Raw genomic sequence first — 21,371 nt, 5'->3', positions numbered from 1 at the left:
TTTAGGCTGTGAGCACTCATTTAATTAATGATTTTTAAAGCTGTACATAATAGTAGGTTGTCATGACAAAAATAGAAAATGACAAAAAATAAAAAAGCTATGTAATTGGTTTCGCTTAATTTTCCTTCTTGAAAGATTATACTCATGGAAGACTGGAAGGGGAAGTCAGGTGCTGAATCAGATAGCCGGGAGGTAGAGCATTTTAGTAGTAATTTGAGTAAAAAACAATAAAAGCTTGAACTAAGAATAGTATCACAGGAAGGGCAATTTACTTAGACTTGTCTGTCAGAGGTGGAGGGTAATGGAGAAGTAAGAATTTAGGATTGACTGGCTGTTTACAAAAATAATTATAGAGTGAAAATCATAACAAAATACTACTTTTTAGCAACTAGGATTCCTGTAATAAAAAAAGATAATAACAAGTGTCGATGAGGAAGTAGAGAAATTAGAACTCTCATGCACTACTGGCAAGAAGGTAAAATGGTGCAGATGTTTGGAAAAGAGTCTGACAGTTCCTCAAAAGGTTAAGCACAGTTACCATGACCCAGCAGTCCCAGTCCTAGGCACCTAGCCAAGAAAATTGAAAACACATTTCCAGAAAAAAACTTGAACATGAGTGTTCACAGCAGCATTTGTTATTCATAAGCGCCAAATAGTGGAAACAACACAAATGTCTATCATTTGATAAACAGAAAAACAAAATGTGGATTCATAGAACAGAATATTATTTGGCAATAAAAAGAAATGAATTATATGATACTGTTTTCTTAAGGAAAGAAGGAAATGAAGTAGTAGTACATGCTACAACATAGACGAACTTTGGAAAGATTATACTATGAGAACTAAGTCAGAAGTTAAAGGTGACATAGTGTATGATTCCCTTTGTATGAAATGTCAAGAATAGGCAAATCCATAGAGAACGGAAGTAGGTGAGTGGTTCCCTGCTGCTGGAGGGGAGGGGGGGATTGAGAAATGGTTGCTAACTGGTACCTGGGTTTCACTGTAGGGTGAAAAAAAATTCTAAAATTGATTGTGCTATTGATCGTACAACTCTTATAGACATACTAGACATAAACCATTAAATTGTGCTCTTCAAATAGGTAAATTGTACAGTAGGTGAATTATAGAGATGTTATAAAATTATCATAGGGGAAACAGTTTTGTGTGACCTTACATATATTCAGTTTTTCTTGAGGTATACTTGCTGCATCCAGTTAGATAGTTAGATAAAACTAGTTCAGGGTTGAGCAATGAGCTTAAGGGTCTTGGAAGTTACTGTATCAAGATGAGAGATAACATGATAATGAATGAGCTAATTTATCTAGGGGGAATATAATTAATGTTGGAGATTAGAATTACATCAAAAGTCAGATTGAGGAAGATGAAAATGGCAAGTGACTGAGTGACTGGCTCAAGAACCAGGGAAAAACAAGGGTACCACAGATGCCAGGGGAGGAAAATGTATCCAGCAAAGTGTTGTCATAGTATGAGTTGTCTTGGTCCAGAGGGGTGACTTCAGGTAGATTAAGGTACCCAGGAAAATAAATATGCTATCCAGACCACTCATGACACAGTTGTGGTGAGTAAATAGAGAAGATAAGGGTAAATCAGGTTTTCAGAACTCTAGATGCATGGCCTCAAGAAAAAGGAGCTAGCTAGAAGTGTATGCACTGTTTAGGTAGCTTCACTTTTGTGGGTTTTTTGTTTTGTTTTTTTTTTTTGCTTTTGTTGTTGTTGTTTTTTAAAGAGTCTTACTCTATTGCCCAGGCTGCAGTGCAGTTGCTCACTGCAACAGCCTTTGCCTCCCAGGTTCAAGCAATTCACCTGCCTCAGCCTCTCCAGTAGCTGGGATTATAGGCACGTGCCACCACACCTGGCTAATTTTTGTATTTTTAGTAGAGATGGGGGTTTTACCATGTTGGCCAGGCTGGTTTCGAACTCCTGACCCCAGGTGATCCACCTGCCTCGGCCTCCCAGAGTGCTGGGATTACAGGCATGAGCCACCACACCCAACTCAGGTAGCTTAGTTTTAAGATAAAAACTAAACTGTGTTTTGAGTAGTTGGTGCCGAGACTATAGGCTAGCTATTTCCAGGGAAAATGATAGAATTTTCTTCATGCTAAACAGCACAGTGGAAGAAAACACTAAAAACAATAAAAAATTACAAATGATTTTTAAGTAGTGAATAGCACTTAAATTTGGTGTAAGGAACAAAAATATATTTTCAAAAGTAATAAACACTGAAAGACTAAACAAACAGGACCAAAGAGAAATGGCAGCTGCATGCAATATGATATTCTTAAGTGGGTCCTGTGTCAGAAAAATAAAGCCATCTCTAATGAACATTGAAATGAAAGAAAAAAATAAAAGGCAGAAATTAAATGGGGAAAGCTAAGAAACCTTTTGGCAAGAGAAAAGTAAACGTTATGTACTTAACTGGCGGCGGGCGCGGTGGCTCACGCCTATAATACCAGCACTTTGGGAGGCTGAGGCGGGTGGATCACGAGGTCAAGAGATCGAGACCATCCTGGTCAACAAGGTGAAACCCTGTCTCTACTAAAAATGCAACAATTAGCTGGGCATGGTGGTGCGCACCTGTAGTCCCAGCTACTCGGGAGGCTGAGACAGGAGAATTGCTTGACCCAAGGAGGTGGAGGTTGCGGTGAGCCAAGATCGTGCCATTGCACTCCAGTCTGGGTAACAACAGCGAAACTCCATCTCAAAAAAAAAAAAAAAATGTACGCGACTGGCTAACAGATAAGAACAGAGATTTCACAGAAGAGGAAAGACATACAGGTTATATCCATGGAAAGTTGTCACCTCAAAAGCATTTAGAAAAGTGAATTAAACCAGATATCATGTATGAAATTTAAACAGTATCAATAAAGAAAAATGTTCATCCTGAGGAAGCAATTAAATGGTCATCTCAGATTGCTAATAGCAGTATAAATTGATACAATCCTTTAAAACATAATTTGATAATAGGTATTAAGCCTAAAAATCTTCTCATTCTAAAATAAACTGTTTAAAATGATATGAGAAGGTAAAAAATACAAAGATCCTGGATTAGTGATAACCTAATTTTTTAAAAGGAAAATGAATCGTATATTGCTGTGGGTAGAATTCTGTACACACACTTAATAGCATGTTTTTAAAGAAAAATGACTTGGAAAAAATTCTTATTACACAGTAAGTACAGAAAACATTGTAAAAATAGTAATACTCTGAAATTTTTATGCTGAACTTTGTAGTGTTACAAGTTTTGATGTTATTCTTGTCCTGATTCTATTTCCGTTAATAGATTTTACTAGCAGATAGGGGTGGGTTGGGAAGAGGAACCTTAATTATAGAAAAACTCATACATAAAGCATTGAAGGCATGGGCCTCGTCCGTCATATATTCACTGCTGTGAATAGATGTGTTAGATGTGTGCCTGACATGCAGTAGGCATTAAAAAAGTATTTGGTGGCTGGGCGCCTGTAATCCCAGCACTTTGGGAGGCTGACATGGGAGGATCCCGAGAGTTCGAGACCACCTTGGCAACATAGTAAGACTAAATCTCTACCAAAAAAAAAAAAATTAGCCAGGAATGGTGCCATGTGCCTGTGGTCCCCGCTACTTGGGAGGCTGAGGTGGGAGGATCACTAGAGCCCAGGAGTTTGAGACCAGCCTGGGCAACATAGTGAGACCTCCACCTCTATGGGAAAAAAAAGGTTAGCAAGGCATCACGCCATGTGCTCATGGTCCCAGCTACTCGCGGGGCTTAGGCAGGAGGATCACTTGAGCCTGGGAGGTCAAGGCTGTACAGAGCTGTGATCATGCCACTACACTCCAGCTTGGGTGACAAAATAAGACCCTGTCTCAAAAACCAAAGCAACAACAACAAAAAACCACCAAAAAATAAGTATTTGTCTAATTAAGAGAGCAGTGATATTGATTGGTATGTACAAACCTTGATTCTGATTACCCAGAGTTCGTAACAGGATAAATATTAATGTTATGAAACGAAAAATAAGATTTAGAATTATATTTATTCACAAATTTGTTAGACTATGTAGAATAAGTGATGAATGAAATATACATAAATATTGTCACCATTTAAATTCCTTTCAAAAATTTCCTCCTCAAAGTATGCTTTAAAAAAACATTATAGTGGATAAATGTTGCCATAAAAGATTAGTTTCACAATAGGGATTATTTATATGATGTATACATGAATTTGTGGGTTAGGACTTTTTTTTTTTTTTTTTTTTAAGACAGAGTTGTCTCACTCTGTTACCTAGGCTGGAGTGCAATGACACGATTTCTACTTGATGCAACCTCTGCCTGCCGGGTTCAAGCAATTCTTCTGCCCCAGCCTCCCGAGTAGCTGGGACTACAGGCACGTGCCGCCACACCCGGCTAATTTTTGTATTTTTAGTAGAGACAGGGTTTCACCATATTGGCCAGGCTGGTGTTGAACTTCTTTCCTAGTGATCCGCCCTCCTCGGCCTCCCAGAGTGCTGGGATTACAGGTGTGAGCCACCCTGCACGACCTTTTTTTAAAATCAATAAGTAATATTTTGCTTTTTGTTGAACCACTTAAACAGTTGTGTCAGCACATGTCTCCTAAAAATAAGGATGTTTTCTTATTAAATGTATTTATTGAAAGGAGGCCCCAGAGTGTCATATATGTTGATGAGTTTTCATTGGCAGTATGGCATGTTAGTTTTGTGAATTGAATATGCTTCTTTCCCAGAAAATACAATTTTGCCTTTATATGATTGTAAAAATACATTTCTTAGGAAAATCTCTGGGCCTTTAACTATCATTAATTTAAGTCTATAAGTTAGTGGGAAACTAGGAAACCATTACCTAGAAACTCAGTTGCTGGTACTTTCTCCAAATGAAAAACTGATTCTGTAGTTGCCATTTATTCATTTATTATGTCGTACTTATGACATGTGAATGTTAAGTACCATCCATCTATATACTAGATATTTTAATGTTTTTTACATAGATGAAAAAGATAGCTTACACTCCTATTGTATTTGTCAGATGGATCCTATGTATTTGGTAAAATCTATACTATAGTAGTCTTCCTAAAAAGTCAACACATTCCATTTTTAGACATGAACTTCTGTATATATGTGATGTTTTATAAAGATACTGTATGAATCAGGATCACATTTGTAACTGATATTTTATATATAGCCAAATTAGCAGTATATGAAACAACCCTCTTCTTTAATTTTGCAGTTGATAAAAATGGTGATGTGTGCATTTCTATTCTTCATGAGCCTGGGGAAGATAAGTATGGTTATGAAAAGCCAGAAGAACGCTGGCTCCCTATCCACACTGTGGAAACCATCATGATTAGTGTAATTTCTATGCTGGCAGACCCTAATGGAGACTCACCTGCTAATGTTGATGCTGCGGTAAGGTGGTCACATGCCTTCCCTTCTCTTCACTTTCCCTTTTAATAAAACTTGAACTATAGTTAGTATGTTTGTAAGTATGCATGTATATGTGCGTGCGTGCGTGCATGTGTGTATGTATCTCTTTCTATAATTATTTTTGACAAATATAAATAAATATATTTATTTACTTATTTATTTTATTTTTTTGAGACAGGATCTTTCTCTGTCACCTAGGCTGGAGTGCAGTGGCACAATCATAGGTCACTGCAACCTCAAACTCCTGGGCCCAAGTGGTCCTCCAGCCTTGGCCTCCCAAATTGTTGGGATTATAGGCATGAGCCACCATGCCTGGCTAAAAGTGCATATTTATTGTATACAATATGTTGTTTTGAAATATGCGTATGTTGTGGAAAGGCTAATTTGAGCTAATTGACATTATACAGTACCTCACATAGTTAACCAATTTTGTTGTGAAAACACTTAAATTCTCCTCTCAGTACTTTTCTAGAATGCTGTACATTGTTACTAAGGTGTAAACTGTGACACCAAATTTAAAATTGGGGGTGGAATGGGCAGAGCCTAAGTAGTTTTTTTAATGCAATCAAAATTAGTTATCAGGTTAAAATGGCTTGTTGTAACAATCAAATTTTTTTGTAAGCCTCATGGTAACCACAGAGCAAAATCCTACAGTAGTTAACACGAAAGATAAAAAGTAAGGAATTGAAGCTGGGTGTGGTGGCTCACGCCTGTAATCCCAGCACTTTGGGAGGCCGAGGCAGGTGGATCATGAGGTCAAGAGATCGAGACCATCCTGGTCAACATGGTGAAACCCTGTCTCTACTAAAAATACAAAAAATTAGCTGGGCATGGTGGCGCGTGCCTGTAATCCCAGCTACTCAGGAGGCTGAGGCAGGAGAATTGCCCGAACCCAGGAGGCGGAGATTGTGGTGAGCCGAGATCCTGCCGTTGCACTCCAGCCTGGGTAACAAGAGCGAAACTCCGTCTCAAAAACAAAAAAAAAAAGTAAGTATTTGAGTAATACCAGTAGAGAAAATCACTTATTATTCATAAAGGAAGACAGCAAGAGAGGAAGAAAGAACAAAGGGATCTATACAAAACAACCAGAAAACAATAAAATGGCAGTAGTAAGTTTATATTTCTATTTCTGTTTATAATTTTTCCGAATCTTTATGGAAGTTGCAGACATAGTTAAGCTTTGCTTTTAAATACTTAAGGCTGCATCTTTTAAAAATGACACAATCTTACATAAGTATAATAGTATTGTAAACTGGGTATGGTAGCTCATGCTTGTAATCCCAACATTCTGGGAGGCCCAGGAGGGAGGATTGTTTCAGGCCAGGAGTTGAAGACCAGCCTGGGAAACACAGCAAGACCTCGTCTCTACCAAAATTAAAAAAAAAAAAAAAAAAAATTAGCTAGGCATGGTGCTGTGTTCCTGTATTCCCAGCTGCTTTGGAGGCTGAGGTGGAATGATGGCTTGAGCCCAGGAGTTGGAGGCTACAGTGCGCTGTCTTCACACCCCTGCGCTCCAGCCTGGGTGACAGAGCAAGACCTGGACTCTTAAAAACAAAACGTGTTGTCATACCTAAGACAGTTTAATGCCTAGTCTCTATTAAAGTTCATATTATTATCCCCAAGTTTTCAATTTTTAAGTTCCACATCTACAGAAAAAAATGTGTTAAATGAACTTCACTATACCTTTCACCTAGATTCACCAATTGTAGAAATTTTGCAATTCTTCTGAAGTTTGAGAGTAGTTTACAGATATAACCCTTCACCCCAGAATGTTTCAGCATCTGTTCCCTAAGAACAAGCCTATCTTTCCATGTACACATAGTACAAGCCTGTCATTGATGTAGTATTATTATTGTTTACACATATTCAATCTATATTCACATTGGATTGGATTGTCCAGTATTCGTTACAGCTGCCACACCCCAATCCAGCAGCTTTTTTTTTTTTTTCTTTTTAAATCCAGAGGCTAGTCTAGGAACATCCGTTACATTTGTATTCAAGTTTCATTAGTCTCTTTTAGAATAGTTCCTAGTACCTTAGCCTTCTCTCCTTCTTTGAAAAGTCTTTGTTCTTATTCTTAGAACCTTTGTTAGTAGTATATACCAAAGCCAGGTTATAAAATTTATCCTTTTTCTTAGGTTAATAACAACTTGGGTGGAATCTTACACATAGACTAAGACACTATAGAGAACTCCCTCTGAAAGCTATGACTGAAATTTATAATAAAGTTGAACTAAAATTGGCAGAAAACTATTTTAACTTTCTGTTTAATCAAGTATTTGTCTCAACAATGTAAGAGATGATAAGGGAGAAGGGGTGATAGCTGCATTAAAAGGAATCCTAGGGAATCATTTTGAGAGAGAACTGATGAATGTTTATTTGGTTCATGATCAGCTGTCAGCAGTTTTAATAATGAGGTCAGAGCTGACAAGCCACCCTTTTATTTTATTTTATTTTATTTATTTATTTGTTTGTTTGACAGAGTCTTGCTCTATCGTCCAGACTGGAGTGCAGTGGCATGACCTGGTCTCCCTGCAACCACAACCTCCACCTCCTGGGTCAAGTGATTCTCCTGCCTCAGCCTCCTGAGTAGCTGGGATTAGAGACGTGCGCAGCACGCCCAGCAATTTTGTGTGTGTGTTTTCAGTAGAGACGGAGTTTTACCATGTTGGCCAGGCTGGTCTTGAACTCCTGACCTCAAGTGATCCACCCACCTTTGCTTCCCAAGGTGCTGGGATTATAGGCATGAGCCACCATGCCCAGCCCTTTTATCTTAAAGAAGTGTAAATTAATAGCTAATAATCAAAACCATAAATATACGAAAACTATTAACCCCTCAAAATAGCTGAATCCTAAAAAAAGCCAAATGTACTGCCAAAATAAAGTCAATCTCTTGATGCTAAACATTTCTCTAAATGTAGAAATAGGCCTTAATATAAAGTTGAAATATCCAAACATGAGTTCTAGTCTGAACACCACAAATTGTGCAAAATCTATTCTGTTTTTTTCTTGAAACCCACTGATTCTTCCTTCTGGTTTAGTTTTCTCATATAAAAACCAAAAACCATGACTTATGGACAGCTTACCATTCTTTTTCTTTTCTTTTCTTTTCTTCTTTTTGGAGGGGAGACAGTCTCATTCTGTCACTGAGGCTGGAGTGTACTAGCACAATCTCGGCTTGCTGCAACCTCAACCTCCACCTCCCGGGTTCAAGTAATTCTCATGCCTCAGCCTCCCTAGTAGCTGGGATTACAGGTGCGCACCACTCCACCTGGCTAATTTTTGTATTTTTAGTAGAGACAGGGTTTTGCCATGTTGACCAGGCTGGTCTTGAACTCCTGAACTCAGGTAATCCACCTGCCTCAGCTTCCCAAAGTGTTGAGATTACAGGCTTGAGCCACCATGCCAGCCCAGTTTACCATTCTTTTTATTTATTTTTTTTGAGACGGAATTTTGCTCTTGTTTACCCAGGCTGGAGTGCAATGGTGCAATCTCGGCTCACGGCAACCTCTGCCTCCTGGGTTCAGGCAATTCTCCTGCCTCAGCCTTCTGAGTAGCTGGGATTACAGGCACGTGCCACCATGCCCAGCTAATTTTTGTATTTTTAGTAGAGACAGGGTTTCACCAGGTTGACCAGGATGGTCTCGATCTCTTGACCTCATGATCCACCTGCCTCGGCCTCCCAAAGTGCTGGGATTACAGGTGTGAGCCACCGTACCAGCCCAGTTTACCATTCTTACTTGCTTTTTCCTCTCAAATACTACACCTTTGATCGTGTTTTCATAGTTTTGTTTTTCTGACCTCCCAATCAATAGTACCTGTTCCAGGAAACTCCCATTTTTCTTAGCTGTCTCTCTCTTGGGTCCCTTTATTCTTTGGCTCCGACTTTCTCAGCCTGCTGCTTAGCTGCTTTACTCGATTTCCCATTCACTGTTCTTCTCAATTGAATCTTTTGTTTCGTGGATCCCATTCTTTTTCTTCTTGGTTGATTTCCTCCTTCTTCTAGAGCAATGTCTTAGTGTATGTGGCAATTAAATCCTGAGTCTGTTCATGATTTAAGGTGCTTTTATTCTTCCCTTATACTTGATTGATACTTAGGGAGAAAATCAAATTTACATAAAATTTGTATTTTAACCATTTATTCTTGCTGATGCAAAAATTGGTGCTAGGCTGAGTCTTTTCCATCTTTAGGTGACTTGTTCTTTTTTCCTTTTTTTTCCCTTTTTATCTTTAGATTCTTTGTTTTATTATTGGTCCTTGGAAATTTCACAGAGTTGTGGGAACTCTTTTTACTTTGCCATCTCTGTACTTGATGTATACCCTTTAAGTTTAAAGGTTATCGGCCCTGGGAAATTTTCCTTTTAAATTATTTTAAGGCTAGGCACGGTGGCTCACATCTGTAATCCCAGCACTTTGGGAGGCCAAGGCAGGTGAGTTACTTGAAGCCAGGAGTTCCAGACCAGCCTGGGTGACACGATGAAACCCCATCTACAAAAAATACAAAGTAAGCTGTGTGTAATAATGTGCACAGGTAGTCCTAAATACTCTAGAGGCTGAGGTGGGAGGACTGATTGCAGGGCCCAGGAGTTCGAGCCCCCAGTGAGCTGTGATCACCACTGCACTTCAGCCCAGGCAACAAAGTGAGACCCTATCTCATAAAATACAAAAGAAAAGAGAGTCTGGGAAGAGTGTGTTTATGATATTGATGTCACTCAAAGCTGTATGGTTATGTGGATGATGAAGCAGATACTAAACTGAAGGTTAGGGTAAGAGTTAGAGGAAGAGGAATCATTTCAATTACAAAATGAATGAGTAATTGTTTTCGACACCAATACCTACGCTAGCAGGTTTTTGTTTTTATTTTGTTTTTGGAGATGGAGTCTTGTTCTGTTGCCCAGGTTGGAATCCAGAGGTTGGCTCACTGCAACCTCTGCCTTCCGAATGCAAGCGATTTTCCTGCCTCAGTCTCCTAACAGGGATTACAGGTGTGTGCCACCATGGCTGACTAATTTTTTGTGTTTTTAGTAGAGACAGGGCTTCATCATGTCAGCTAGGCTGGGTCTTGAACTCCTGACCTCAGATGATCTACCTGCCTCAGCCTCCCAAAGTGCTGGGATTAGGTGTGAGTCACCGCGCCTAGCCTAGCAGTTCTAATTATAGTATTCTTCAGTATATTTATATAAAGTTTATATATTATTATTATTTCTAGAAAGTATTAAAATTTTGGATATAGGTGGGGGAAAATGTTAAGTATAGAGATTTTCTTTTTCTTATTATTTTTTTGTGTGTGTGAGACGGAGTCTTGCTTTGTTGCTCAGGCTGGAGTTCAGTGGCTCGATCTAGGCTCTGCAACCTCCACCTCCCAGGTTCTAGCTATTCTCCAGCCTCAGCCTTCTAAGTAGCTGGAACTACAAGGCGCGTGCCGCCCCGCCCGGCAAATTTTTGTAGTTTTAGTAGAGACAGTGTTTCATCATGCTTGTCAGTTGACCTTGATATCCTGACCTTGTGATCCACTTGCCTCGGCCTCCCAAAGTCCTGGGATTATAGGAGTGAGCCACTGTGCCCAGCTGAGTGTGCAGACTTTCAATTAATTTCTAATTTCAGCGCACCACTCCCCCTTTGTTTTTTTGAGAGATGGAGTCTTGCTCTGTTGCCCAGGCTGGAGTGCAGTGGTACAATACTGGCTCACTGCAACTTCTGCCTCTCAGATTGAAGGGATTCTCCTGGCTCAGCTTCTCAAGTAGCCGGGACTACAGGTGTGTGCCCCCACGTCCAGCTAATTTTTGTATCCTTTAGTAGAGATGGTGATTCACAATGTTGGCCAGGCTGGTCTTGAATTTCTGACCTCAGGTGATCCTGGGGTCCCATCTCCGCCTCCCAAAGTGCTAGAATTACAAACAGGAGCCACTGCATTTGGTCTCAGCCTCACTTTTTATTCAGGCTTGTCTCAGAGTTAACATTTCCAAATTTTAGTTTCTTTAGACCTTTGTTCAATAGATCCTTTTCCTGCTTTGTTTCTCCTCTCCCCCAATTCTTCGCTCTCTTGCTCTTTCTCCCTCCTCTCCTCTCCCTCTCCCCTACCCCCTCAACTGTTCTGTTTCATTTTCACATGCCTGGCAGTGACAGTGATAATTTTATGTCTTTTAAATCTCAGTATAATGCATCCCACCTATTTACTTTATGTTGCAGCCACTTTTATGTTTATTTTCTGGTTGTTTCCAACAGGGAGAGTTGGTAACCTTTCAGATAATCCTTCGGATTACCAACTGAATATTTTTTTGTTTGGTTTTGTTTTTGAGACAGTCCCGCTGTGGTGCGATCTCAGCTCACCGCACTCTCCACCTCGCTGGTTTAAGCAGTTCTCCTGCCTGAGTAGCTGGGATTACAGGCCTGCGCCACTATGCCCGACTAATTTTTTGTATTTTTAGTCTCACCATGTTCATCAGGCTGGTCTCAAACTCCTGACCTCATGATCCGCCCACCTTGGCCTCCCAAAGTGCTGAGATTACAGGCGTAAGCCACTGCACCTGGCCTGAATGTCTTATTTGTATATTTTTAGATTTCTTTTCTTTTCTTTTTTTTTTTTGAGACGGAGTTTCGATCTTGTTACCCAAGACTGGAGTGCAATGGCGCGATCTTGGCTCACCGCAACCTCCGCCTCCTGGGCTCAGGCAATTCTCCTGCCTCAGCCTCCTGAGTAGCTGGGATTACAGGCACACGCCACCGTGCCCAGCTAATTTTTTGTATTTTTAGTAGAGACGGGGTTTCACCATGTTGACCAGGATAGTCTCGATCTCTTGACCTCATGATCCACCCGCCTTGGCCTCCCAAAGTGCTGGGATTATAGGCTTGAGCCACTGTGCCCGGACTTGATTTCTTGATTTCTTTTTCAGTGTAATACAAAACTGTAAATCTTCTTTTTTTTTTTTTTCTTTTTTTTTTGTGAATCCTGAGTCTGTTAAAACTATTCTAAAAGTCTGACTTATTTCTAAATAGATGTTCTAGAAATACCTTGAATTCAGTATGTCTAAGACTGTCTTTCTTACTTTCTCTTTCAACTCTCTATTTACTCCTCTATTCTTTTTCTCTGGCTCTCCCTTTTTTTTTTAGAAAGGAAAGAAGAAAAGAAAGAAAGGAGTGAAGGAGAATAAGAAAGAGGAAGAAAAAGAGGGAAAGAGAACAGGAATATTGCTTTATTCTAAAAATGGGTATTAATAATGGCCGATCAATATTTTGTGTATTTAAAGTGGAGAATGTATATTTTGTATATTTAAAATGGAGAGCTCTATAAATATTTTTATTTATTTATTTATTTGTTTGTTTATTTTTTGAGACAGAGTTTCGCTCTTTGTTACCCAGGCTGGAGTGCAATGGTGCGATCTTGGCTCACCGCAACCTCCGCCTCCTGGGTTCAGGCAATTCTCCTGCCTCAGCCTCCTGAGTAGTTGGGATTACAGGCATGCACCACCATGCCCAGCTAATTTTTTGTATTTTTAGTAGAGACGGGGTTTCACCGTGTTCACCAGGATGGTCTCAATCTCTTGATCTCGTGATCCACCCGCCTCAGCCTCCCAATGTGCTGGGATTACAGGTGTGAGCCACCACGCCCGTCCTAAATATTTATTAAGGTTTCTTGTTCTGGATCTGAGTTCAAGTCCTGGTTGTCCTCATCAATTTTCTGTCTCTTTGAGTCTAAATCTCTTTATGGGTCTTATGTATCTGGGTGTTAGGATCATTAGCTCTTATTGTTGCATTGATCCTTTTACCACTATATCTTTGTTACTTTGAAATCTATTTTATCAGATGCGAGAATTACAACTCCTGCTTTTTATTTATTTATTTATTTATTTTTGCTCTCTATTTGGTTGGTAAGTCTTTCTCCATCCCTTTGTTTTGAGTCTTTGTGTATCTTTGGATGTGAAATGGGTTTGGATGTAGCATGCCATTAGGTTTTGGCTGTATATTTTGATTGGGGGATTTAGTCTACTTAAATTTAGGGTTACTGCCATTTGATGTTAACTGGCTATTTTATCCATTCGTTGATATGCGTTGAAATTCTTCTCTTTGTTGATGCTCTTTAGTTTTTGGTATATTTTTAGAAAGGCTAATACTGGTTGTTCCTTTCTATGTATAATGCTTCTTTCAGAAGCTCTTGCAAAGCAGGCCTGGTGGTAATACAATCTCTGAGTACTTGCTTGTTCATAAAAGATTTTATTTTTCCTTCAATTGTGAGGCTTAGTTTGTCAGGATATGAAATTCTGGGCTGAAAGTTCTGTTCTTTAAGGGTGTTGAATATTGGCCCCCACTCTCTTCTGGCTTGTAGGGTTTCTGCTGAGAGATCTGCTGTAAGTCTAATAGGCTTCCCTTTGTGGGTAACCTGACCTTTCTCTCTGGCTGCCCTTAGTATTTTCTCCTTCATTTCAATCCTGGTGAATCTGACGATTATGTGCCTTGGGGTTGCTCTTCTTGAGGAATATCTTTGTGGTGTTCTCTGTATTACCAGGGGTTGAATATTGTCCTGCTTTGCTAGATTGGGAAAGTTTTCTGAATAATATCCTGAAGAGTATTTTCCAGCTTGGATTCATTCTCTCCGTCACATTCAGGTATACCTATCAAACATAAATTGGGTCTTTTCACATAGTCCCATATTTCTTGGAGTCTTTGCTCATTTCTTTTTATCCTTTTTTCTCTATTCTTGTCTTCTCGTTTTATTTCATTAAGTTGGTCTTTGACATCTGATATCCTTTCTCCTGCTTGATCAATTTGGCTATTCACACTTGTGCATATTTCACTAAGTTCTTGTGTTGTGTTTTTCAACTCCGTTAGTTCATTTATATTCCTCTCTGTATTGTCTATTCTTGTTAGCATTTCGTCAAACCTTTTTTCAAAGTTCTTAGTCTCTTTACATTGGGTTAGAACAAGTTCTTTTAACTCCCAGAAGTTTCTTATCATCCACCTTCTGAAGCCTACTTCTGTTAATGGAACATAGTCCTTCTCCATCAGGGCTTGTTCCGTTGCTGATGAGGAACTGTAGAGGGAGAGGGGTTCTGACTGTGGGTATTCTCAGCCTTTTTAGGCTGGTTTCTTCCCTTTGTTATAAATTTATGCATCTGTCCTCTTTACAATTACCGCCTTTCTAATTAGGTTTCTGAGTGGATGTCCAGTTTATTGATTCCCAGTGATGGAATCTGAGCAACCTGCTGTGCTGGCCAAAACAGCAGTGATAAGACTGATCGTGCTCTTCTGACCGGGAATCTCCGGTCTGGCTTTCTTCTTGAGTCTGTAGTAAGCAGCTCTGCCTTCTCGGAGCGCCAAACATCAGTCAGAAGGGGAACCAGTCCCGTTTACTCTGCACGAAGAGCTACCGCACCGAGGTGCCAGCAAAACTGCTGCGCCGGCCACAAGAGTCGCTGGCGACCCATGGGGCTCCTCCACTGGGAATCTTCTGGTCTGTGAGCGACGAAAATTCATCTGAAAGTGTGGCGTCCCCTCACTTTCTGCACTTTCACTGGGAGCTACAATCCCGAGTTGTTAGTGATCAGCCATCTTGGATCCATTGTTCTTTTGTGACCTTTTTTAAAGATAATTTTTAATGTAGAGGTAATTTGCATAGGAGATTTCTGCCCGTGTGTCCTGACAACGTCTTCCAAAAGTATATCCGTTTTTTACCTAATCAACTTTACAACATTTTTGAAGTGTACAGATCACCAAGGGATTATATTCCAAATTAAATATTTGAGATTATAAAGAGGAGTTTGCATGAAATCATTTGATACTGCTTTTTTAATTACAGAAAGAATGGAGGGAAGATAGAAATGGAGAATTTAAAAGAAAAGTTGCCCGCTGTGTAAGAAAAAGCCAAGAGACTGCTTTTGAGTGACATTTATTTAGCAGCTAGTAACTTCACTTATTTCAGGGTAAGTTTTTTCGAACATCATAGTTTTGGTTTTTTGTATCATATTAGTTTTTGGAAATTGTGTGATTTGGGTATATGAATTATATTTTTTCATTGACTTTATTTTTAATGGCTATCCTTGCTTCCTGATTTGCATTTCTTGTAGTCTACTCGTCTCAAAACTACTGTATAATCTGCTTGCCTTTCTCCTAAGACACCTAGCTGTTTTTCACTAGATACTCTGCATTCATATGTTTAGTATACTGCTGGTCTGTTTCTTTTCACTGATGGTAAAGTTTCTAATGTTAAGGTTCTTATTTCTGTTTAGTTTCTTTGTTTGACTCATATTCCTCAGGCTAGAGTGCAATGGTGCTATCTCAGCTCACTGCAACCTCCGCCTCCCAGGTTCAAGTGATTCTCCTGCCTCAGCCTCCTGAGTAGCAGGGACTACAGGCATGCGTCACCAAGGCTGATTAATTTTGCTTTTTTTTTTTTTTGAGATGGAGTTTCGCTCTTGTTACCCAGGCTGGAGTGCAATGGCGCGATCTCGGCTCACCGCAACCTCCGCCTCCTGGGTTCAGGCAATTCTCCTGCCTCAGCCTCCTGAATAGCTGGAATTACAGGCACGCGCCACCATGCCCAGCTAATTTTTTGTATCTTTAGTAGAGACAGGGTTTCACCATGTTGACCACGATGGTCTGGATACCTTGACCTCGTGATCCACCCTCCTCAGCCTCCCAAAGTGCTGGGATTACAGGCGTGAGCCACCACGCCTGGCCTAATTTTGCATTTTTTAATAGAGATGGGGTTTCTCCATGTTGGTCAGGCTGGTCTTGAACTCCCAACCACTCTCAAGTGATCTGCCCACCTCGGCCTCCCAAAGAGTTGGGATTACAGGCCTCAGCCACCACACCTGGCCTGTTTGACTTTTTTTTTTTTTTGAGACGGAGTTTTGCTCTTGTTACCCAGGCTGGAGTGCAATGGCGTGATCTCGGCTCACCGCAACCTCCGCCTCCTGGGTTCAGGCAATTCTCCTGCCTCAGCCTCCTGAGTAGCTGGGATTACAGGCACGCGCCACCATGCCCAGCTAATTTTTTGTATTTTTAGTAGAGACAGGGTTTTACCATGTTGACCAGGATGGTCTCGATCTCTTGACCTCGTGATCCATCCGCCTTGGCCTCCCAAAGTGCTGGGATTACAGGCTTGAGCCACTGTGCCTGGCCCCTGTTTGACTTTTTGATTTACCATTCTGATCACTTCTGGGTACTAATGTTTCTTACATGTTCATATACTGTATTATGTAGGTTATAGGCAAGACCGTGAATCATCTACCTGTTCCTTTAAAGTTGGTCTTCTGTCTCCTTTGTTCTTTAGAGACAGGGCCAGTAGTAAAAACATTCCTTTTACTGTAACATGTGTCCTCAGTTTTATCTTAGGTCTAGAAAAGAGTCAGAGATGGAAGGTGCCCATCCACCTTACAAGAGGCAATAATATAGATTAATTGCTCATATGTGGGTTATTTTGTCTCTTTTTTAAAAAAAAAATATTGAAATGATGGAAACTGAAATGAAGACTATACTTTCAAGGATCATTTCTATAGTATGTTACTATGGAAGTTTCTCTGAAGGTGTAGAGCACCAAAGGATACAAAACTGAGCAGTTTCAAATTTAGCTGCTTTGATTTAGCAGGCCGCAATAGTTAAAAACAAGGGTATCAGAACATGTTTATTTAGTATCTTTGTCTCTGAAAAAGGAATAGTCCCGTAGCTGCAAAAACAAGATGCCAGATGATTCCTAAGACCTGCTTGTGATAATTAAATGATGCAGTAAAAGACCTCTTGATTTGTGGGGGGTTGAGGGAGAAACTGAAATAGAGTGTGTAAAGAATGACAATTCATGGTACATCCTGTATGGACTCTACCTATTTTAAGAAAACGAGCATTACCATTATCTTATGCCCCTACCCTCCTGCTTTCTTCTGTCCCTTCCTCCTCTTCCTCATTCTGGGTTTGCTATTGCTTTCTTCATAATTTTACCAAATTTGCATTTTGAAACAATGTATTACATGATTTTGAACTGTTTATATGTGAAATGATAATGGATGTATTCTTCTGTTACTTTTATTGCTCAGCATTCTTCAAATTGATATGTGTTGTTGCAAACAGATATACTTTATCTGTACTATTTCATTAGGTAAATTATCTCTCTACTCTTTATTCTCATTGCAGTGATTTTCTGAATTGCTGTAGGGGTGTTTTTTTTTCTTTTTCTATTATAGAGGGTGGCTATCCTTGTTTCCTGATTTGTATGTACTATAAGAGGTTCTCTAGGGTATATCCTTAGGGTTGAAATTGTTTAATTAAGGGCACATGCACCTCATTTTGACTAAATAATGCTAAATTGTAAAGTGTTCCTTCTTTTTGTAGTCCCATTGGCAAGGATAAAGTTTCCCTCTGCAGCCCCTTTTCAGCTGGGCATGGTGGCTGATGCCTGTAATCCTAGCACTTTGGAAGGCTGAGGTGGGCGGATCACAAATTCAGGAGTTCGAGACCAACCTGGCCAATATGATGAAACCCCGTCTCTACTATAAATACACAAAATTTGTTGGGTATGGTGGTGCGTGTCAGTTGTCCCAGTTTGTCGGTTGTCCCAGTTACTTGGGATGCTGAGGCAGGAGAATCGCTTGAACGTGGGAGTGAGCTAAGTTCACACCACTGTACTCCAGCCTGGGAGACAGAGCGAGACTCAGTCTCAAAAGAAAAAAAAAAAGATTCCTGGCCCAATTCAGTGGCTCATGCCTGTAATCACAGTACTCTGGGAGGCTAAGGTGGGTGGATCACCTGAGGTCAGGAGTTTGAGACCAGCATAGCCAACATGATGAAAACCTGTCTCTATTAAAAAATACAAAAATTAGCCAGGCACGATGGTGGGTGCCTGTAATCCCAGCTACTTGGTAGGCATAGGCTGGAGAATCGCTTGAACCCAGGAGGTGGAGGTTGCAGTGAGCTGAGATCACCCACTCTAGCTTGGACGACAGACCAGGACTCTGTCTTAAAAAAAAAAAAAAAAAAAAAAATAGATTCCCTTTGCTTCATATACTCAATAACATTTGAGATTATCATACATCTGAATGATTATTGGTTTGGCCTGGCATGGTAGCTCATGCCTATAATCCCAGCATTTTGGGAAGCTGAGACAGGCAGATCACTTGAGGTCAGGAGTTTGAGACCAGCCTGCTCCACATGGTTGAAACCCTGTCTCTACCAAAAAATATAAAAATTAGCAAGGTGTGGCCAGGTGCAGTGGCTCACGCCTGTAGTCCCAGCACTTTGGGAGGCCTAGGCAGGCGGATCACGAGGTCCAGAGATGGAGACCATCCTGGCCAACATGGTGAAAACCCATCTCTACTAAAAATACAAAAATTAGCTGGGCATGGTAGTGCATGCTTGTAGTCCCAGCTACTTGGGAGGCTGAGACAGGAGAATCACTTAAACCCAGGAGGCGGAGGTTGCAGTGAGCTGAGATCGGGCCACTGCACTCCAGCCTGGGGTCAGAGCAAGACTCTGTCTCAAAAAAATTAAAAAATACCAAGGCATTGTGGTGCACTCTTGTAGTCCCAGCTACTCAGGAGGCTGATGGGAGAACTGCTTGAACCTGAGAGGCGGAGGTTGCAGTGAGCTGAGATTGCATCATTGCGCTCCAACCTGGGTCACAGAGTGAGACCATTTCATGCACAGGTGGGCGTGGGCGTGTGTGCATATCTTGATCTGGATATTATAAAGTGTTGGGTCATTGTGGGCTTAATATGCATCACCCTAGTTACCAGTGAAATTGCATATTGTTTCATGTGTTTGGTCATTGAGGTTTCTTCTGTGAAATTCGTGTTCAGGTTTTAAGATTGTTTTTTTCTTTTCTTGAGACGGAGTTTCGCTCTTGTTACCCAGGCTGGAGTGCAGTGGTGCGATCTTGGCTCACCGCACCCTCCGCCTCCTGGGTTTAGTCAATTCTCCTGCCTCAGCCTCCTGAGTAGCTGGGATTACAGGCATGTGCCACCATGCCCAGCTAATTTTTTGTATTTTTAGTAGAGATGGGGTTTCACCATGTTGACCAGAACGGTCTCGATCTCTTGACCTCGTGATCCACCCTCCTCGGCCTCCCAAAGTGCTGGGATTACAGGCATGAGCCACCGTGCCCGGCCCCTTCCTTTATGGTATCCTTTGGACAAACTGATGTTCTTATTTTTAAATTTTTTTAGACAGAGTTTTGCTCTGTTGCCTAGGTTGGAGCAGTGGTACAATCTTGGCTCACTGCCACCTCCACCTCCTGGGTTCAAGCAATTCTTGTGCCTCAGCCTCCCAAAGTGCTGGCATTATAGGCATGAGCCACCGTGCCTGGCCTGAGGTTTTTAATTTTAATGCAGGTAATTGATTAGTCTTTTATGGAGTTTACTTTTGATGTCTTAGCTAGAAATCCTACTTTTTTTTACCACCAAAAATCTGTTTTGTTTTGCCTTTCATATTTGTGTTGAATCCACTGAAATTGATTTTTGTGTGTGATGTGAGGTAAAAGTTGAACCTCATTCCCTATGCTTTTCTCCCCGGTGTATAACTGTTGACTATATCACGTATTGACAAGTCCTTCCTTTCAGCATTGGTATACAGTGCCTGTTATGTCATAAAATCATATTTCCAACACATCAACCAGTAGGTGTTGATCTATTTTGTGCATTATTTTTCAGTGATTGGTTTGTTAATCCCTGAACTAGTGTAATACTATCTTAATTTTAATTTGTTATCTTTTTGATTAAATGTATCAGATGCAAAGGTGCAAGTCAGAAGTAAAGCCAAAGTCTATCCACCATTTATCCTATTTTCATGTTTGATATATCTAGTTTCCAGAAAAAATTTAGATGTGCTTTTAGATCTCCTTATTATAACCAGAAGTAGTCCCATTTACTAGCAGATACACCATGCAGTCTAAGAATTATTCCTATTTTCACCATGTTTTTTTATTTGCTCAGAAAGGAAATGCCTCAGTAAGTACCTAAACCAGTCATTAGTTTGGGTTGAACTAAAGGTGTAATCATTTTAAAATCAGATTAAAAATATATCACACCAAAATCTATGACTTCACTAATGAATGTCTTCTAACAGTGGGTCTATATTCATGCAACTGTCTGATATTCAGAGTATAATATGCGCGCGTGTCCAGCCTGCAGGCCACATGTATCCCAGGATAGCTTTGAATGCAGCCCAACACTAATTCATAAACTTTCTTGAAACATGAGATTCTGGCTGGGCACAGTCGCTCACGCCTGTAATCCCAGCACTTTGGGAAGCCATGGCGGATCACTTGAGGTCAGGAGTTCAAGACCCTGACCAACATCTCCACTAAAAATACAAAACTTAGCTGGGTTTGGCAACATGCGCCTGTAATTCCAGCTACTTGGGAGGCTGAGGCAGGAGAATTGCTCGAAGCCAGGAGGCAGAGGCTGCAGGAGGCAAAGGCGGTGAGCTGAGAGACAGAATGAGACTCTCTCTCAAAAAAAAAATTTTTTTTTAAGATACCCATTTCCCCAAGTCCAACTTTGTAGACTGAATAGTCAGCAGCCTCACCTGTCTGTTTTTGAAAGCTGACTTTTCTCCCGGCTTTGTAACCATGCACTTTATAAGTATTTTTTGTGTTTTCTGTCATGCGATAGGACATAAATGTAAGTGAAGACTCACTACAAATATTTGAAAAGTGTATAGTCGGCCGGGTGTGCTGGCTCACGCCTGTGATCACAGCACTTTGGGAGGCTGAGGTGGGTAGATGGAAGTTTGAGACTGACGTGGTGAAACCCCTTTCTACTAAAAATACCAAAAAAATTAGCCGGCATGGTGGCACATGCTTGTAATCCCAGCCACTTGGGACGCTGAGGTAGGAGAATCTTTTGAACCTGCAGGCAGAGGTTGCACAAGTGGAGATTGCACCACTGCATTCCAGCCTGGGTGACTCTGTCTCCAAAAAAAAAAAAAAAGAGATTCAGTGGGATTAGAAGC

At 40.6% G+C, this 21,371-nt stretch overlaps 1 protein-coding gene and 1 pseudogene across 7 annotated transcripts in view; both read left to right on the top strand.

Moving 5' to 3' along the window:
• The window catches only part of UBE2G1 (ubiquitin conjugating enzyme E2 G1), a 108,352-nt gene that overhangs the window by 75,600 nt on the left and 11,381 nt on the right, over positions 1–21,371 (top strand). For 6 of the 7 annotated variants that reach the window (XM_002747845.7, XM_054255644.2, XM_054255648.2 and 3 more), the window contains 2 exons: positions 5,239–5,417; positions 15,229–15,352. In XM_002747845.7, coding sequence (XP_002747891.1) covers positions 5,239–5,417; positions 15,229–15,315 — 266 coding nt within the window. In that variant the 3' untranslated portion in view covers positions 15,316–15,352. The remainder of the gene's footprint in view (positions 1–5,238; positions 5,418–15,228; positions 15,353–21,371) is intronic. The other variant, XM_078372532.1, reaches the window with a different exon arrangement.
• LOC118154128 (small nucleolar RNA U3) lies at positions 16,900–17,011 on the top strand (annotated as a pseudogene).

The sequence above is a fragment of the Callithrix jacchus genome, chromosome 5, assembly GCF_049354715.1.
Source record: "Callithrix jacchus isolate 240 chromosome 5, calJac240_pri, whole genome shotgun sequence".
Lineage (NCBI taxonomy): Eukaryota > Metazoa > Chordata > Mammalia > Primates > Cebidae > Callithrix > Callithrix jacchus.
The sequence above is the reverse complement of the archived record's forward strand: the minus strand, read 5'-3'. Positions and strand labels throughout refer to the sequence as shown.